Source organism: Solanum lycopersicum, chromosome 12 (genome assembly GCF_036512215.1).
Source record: "Solanum lycopersicum chromosome 12, SLM_r2.1".
In the NCBI taxonomy this organism is placed as follows: domain Eukaryota; kingdom Viridiplantae; phylum Streptophyta; class Magnoliopsida; order Solanales; family Solanaceae; genus Solanum; species Solanum lycopersicum.
Window position 1 is genome coordinate 52,397,782 of NC_090811.1, and position 3,088 is coordinate 52,400,869.

Here is a 3,088-nt window from a genome sequence, read left to right on the forward strand (position 1 = left end):
ATCCAGACTCAGCAAAGATGAATGTGCCTGCCAAGAAAAAGGGCACTGGAAGAAAGACTTCCCAAAGTTGAATAGCAAAGTCAAACCAAATAATGGAACTGTCATGGATTCAAATGTGGCTGATTGTGATGACTCTGATTATTCACTAATTACGATAGATCCATCCAAATCATTTGATGCATGGTTGATGGACTCAGCTTGTAACTATCATATGTGTCTCAATCGGGACTGGTTTGTTGATTTACAAGAAGGAGAATTTGGAGTTATTCACACCGCAAATAATAATTCTCTTACCACATATGGTGTTGGTTCAATCCGATTAAGGAACCATTATGGATTAAGTAGAACATTAACAAATGTTTGATATGTACCAGATTTGAAGAAAAATCTCATTTCTATTGGAGCCCTAGTGTCAAAGGGGTTCAAATTCATTACACATAATGGCGTGATGAGAATATGCTCTGGTGCACTAGTGGCAATGAAGGCAATTCGAAGAAATAATAACATGTACCACTATCAAGGTAGTACAGATATTGGGACAGCGGCAACAACATCCAATGACGAGAAGGAGGCAGAATGACCAAGCTGTGGCAAATGCGCTTGGGACATGCTGGAGGAAAATCATTGAAAACTTTATGAGATCAAGGATCGCTAGAAGGAGTAAAAACTTGCAACTTGGTGTTTTGTGAGCTTTGTATCAAAGGAAAGCAAACAAGAGTTAAATTTGGAACAATTATCCATAATACTAAAGGTATTTTGGATTATGTTCATTCGGATGTTTGGGGTTCTTCCAAAACACCTTCATTAGGTGGAAAATACTATTTTGTAACCTTTGTTGATGACTTTTCTCGAAGATTGTGGGTGTATACGATGAAAACAACAGATGAAGTATTGGTAATTTTTCTCAAATGGAAGGCGATGATAGAAACTCAAAGTTGCAGAAAGATCAAGTGTCTTTGCACAGACAATGGTGACGAATACAAAAATGATTTTTTTCAGAAAATTTAGTTGTGAGGAAAATGGCATTGTCAGACATTTCACTGTCAGAAATACACCACAACAAAATGAATTGGCCGAACACATGAATCAAACATTGCTGGAGAAAGTTTGGTGTATGTTGTCCAATGCTGGCTTGGGCAAAGAATTATGGGCTGAGACAATAATATATGTGTGCCACCTCATTAATCGTCTACCATCTACTGCTATTGGTAGGAAGACACCATTTGAAAAATTGTATGGAAAACCTGCTAAAGATTATGGTTCTTTATATGTATTTGGCTCAATTGCATATTATCATGTAAAAGATTCAAAATTTGACCTAAGAGCAAAGAAAGCTTTATTTATGGGAATTACTTAAAGAGTCAAAGGATACCGTTTATGGTGTCCAGAGACAAGAAAATTCATTTTCAACAGGGATGTTACCTTTGATGAATCTAACTTGATAAATAAGGTAACAGTTGAAGAAGTCAAACAAATTGATAGTGCTTTAAAGCAGGTGGAGTTTGAGGGAAAAATAATTTTTCCAGCTCAGGGATCAAACAAGGAAACAACAGAAGATTTTCCTCTTGAAGGAGAGCTAGTCTAAGAGGAGGTTCCATCTCAAGAACCTCAATCATAACTTGAATCAATAGCAATCGAAAAGCCAAAAAGGACAATAAGGAAACCTGCTCGACTCATAGAAATGGTGGCTTGTGCAGACTCAATTGCAGCTGATGACATTCCTACCACTTATAAAAATGCAGTCCAATGTTCAGAAGAAGATAAGTGGAGGATTATCATGGATGAAGAAATGCAATCCCTTCATCAGAATCATACATGGAGATTGGTTAATCTTCCGGAGGGAAAGAAAGAAATTGGGTGAAAATGGGTATTTGCAAAGAAAGAAGGATTTCCTAACCAAGAAGATGTTCGCTACAAAGCAAGATTGGTGGCCAAAGGATATGCTCAAAAGGAGGGAAATGATTATAATGAGGTGTTTTCTCCAGTTGTTAAATTTGGAACTAGTTCAGTTGAATGTAAAAACTGCATTTTTACATGGAGACTTGGAAGAGGAAATCTACATGACTCAGCCAGAAGGATTCAAAGTTGATGGAAAAGAAAATATGGTGTGCAAACTTGAAAAAATCTTTGTACAGATTGAAACAATCTTTTAGACAATGGTACAAACGATTTGACAAGTTTATGTTGCAGCAATAGTACATAAAAAATCAAAACGATCATTGTGGGTATTTGCCCAAGCTTGAAGATAATTCCTTTATCTATCTTCTCCTATATGTTGATGATATGTTGATAGCTTCTAAAAGTCAAGAGGAAATTGAGAAACTAAAGATTCAACTAAGAAAGGAGTTTGAGATGAAGGATTTGGGTGAGACAAAGGAGATCTTGGCATGGAGATAAAAAGAGATAGACATTCAAAGAAACTCTATTTATCTCAGAAAGAATATTTGAAGAGAGTACTAAACTGATTCGTTGTGAATGAAAAAATGAAGCCGGTTAGCACTCCGCTTGCTCCTCATTTTAAGCTTAGTGATGCTATGTCACCTAAGAATGAAGTTGAACGAGAATATATGTCAAGAGTGCCATACGCGAATACTATTGGTAGCTTGATGTATGCAACGGTTTTCACAAGGCCAGATATTTCACACGTTGTTGGATTTGTAAGCAGGTACATGCACAATCCTAGAAAGGATCATTGGCAGGCTGTAAAATAGATTCTACGGTACATTCATAACATTGTGGATGTTGATTTGGTCTTCGAGTAGAAACATAGTCAATATCTTGTTGGATATTGTGACTCTGATTATGTAGGTGATTTGGACAAACGAAGATCAACTACTGGTTATGTTTTCACTATTGCAAATGCACCAGATAGTTGGAAGTCTACTTTGCAGTCAACACTTGCTTTGTCTACCACTGAGGCAGAGTACATGACAATTACAGAGGTTGCAAAGGAAGCAATTTGGCTTCAAGGATTGCTTAGAGAGCATGGTATTGGAAAAGACGGAATCACAATATTTTGTGATAGTCAGAGTGATATTCAATTAGCAAAGAAAGAAGTTTATCATGCAAAGACGAAGCACATTGACGT

At 36.7% G+C, this 3,088-nt stretch overlaps 1 protein-coding gene across 1 annotated transcript; it reads left to right on the top strand.

Moving 5' to 3' along the window:
* The first annotated feature begins 967 nt into the window (after positions 1-967).
* LOC138340422 (uncharacterized mitochondrial protein AtMg00710-like) lies at positions 968-1,585 on the top strand. Its single transcript, XM_069292146.1, has 2 exons — positions 968-1,297; positions 1,451-1,585. Exons 1-2 carry the CDS (start codon positions 968-970, stop codon positions 1,583-1,585), a joined length of 465 nt encoding a protein of 154 aa, XP_069148247.1.
* The last annotated feature ends 1,503 nt before the right edge of the window (positions 1,586-3,088 follow it).

Bases quoted from the DNA above. Each gene is read 5' to 3' on its own strand.
- LOC138340422 (XM_069292146.1), top strand. From the start codon at position 968: ATGGTGACGAATACAAAAATGATTTTTTTCAGAAAATTTAGTTGTGAG. The intron at 1,298-1,450 runs GTAAAAGATTCA...TTGATAAATAAG, and splicing joins GCTCAATTGCATATTATCAT to GTAACAGTTGAAGAAGTCAA.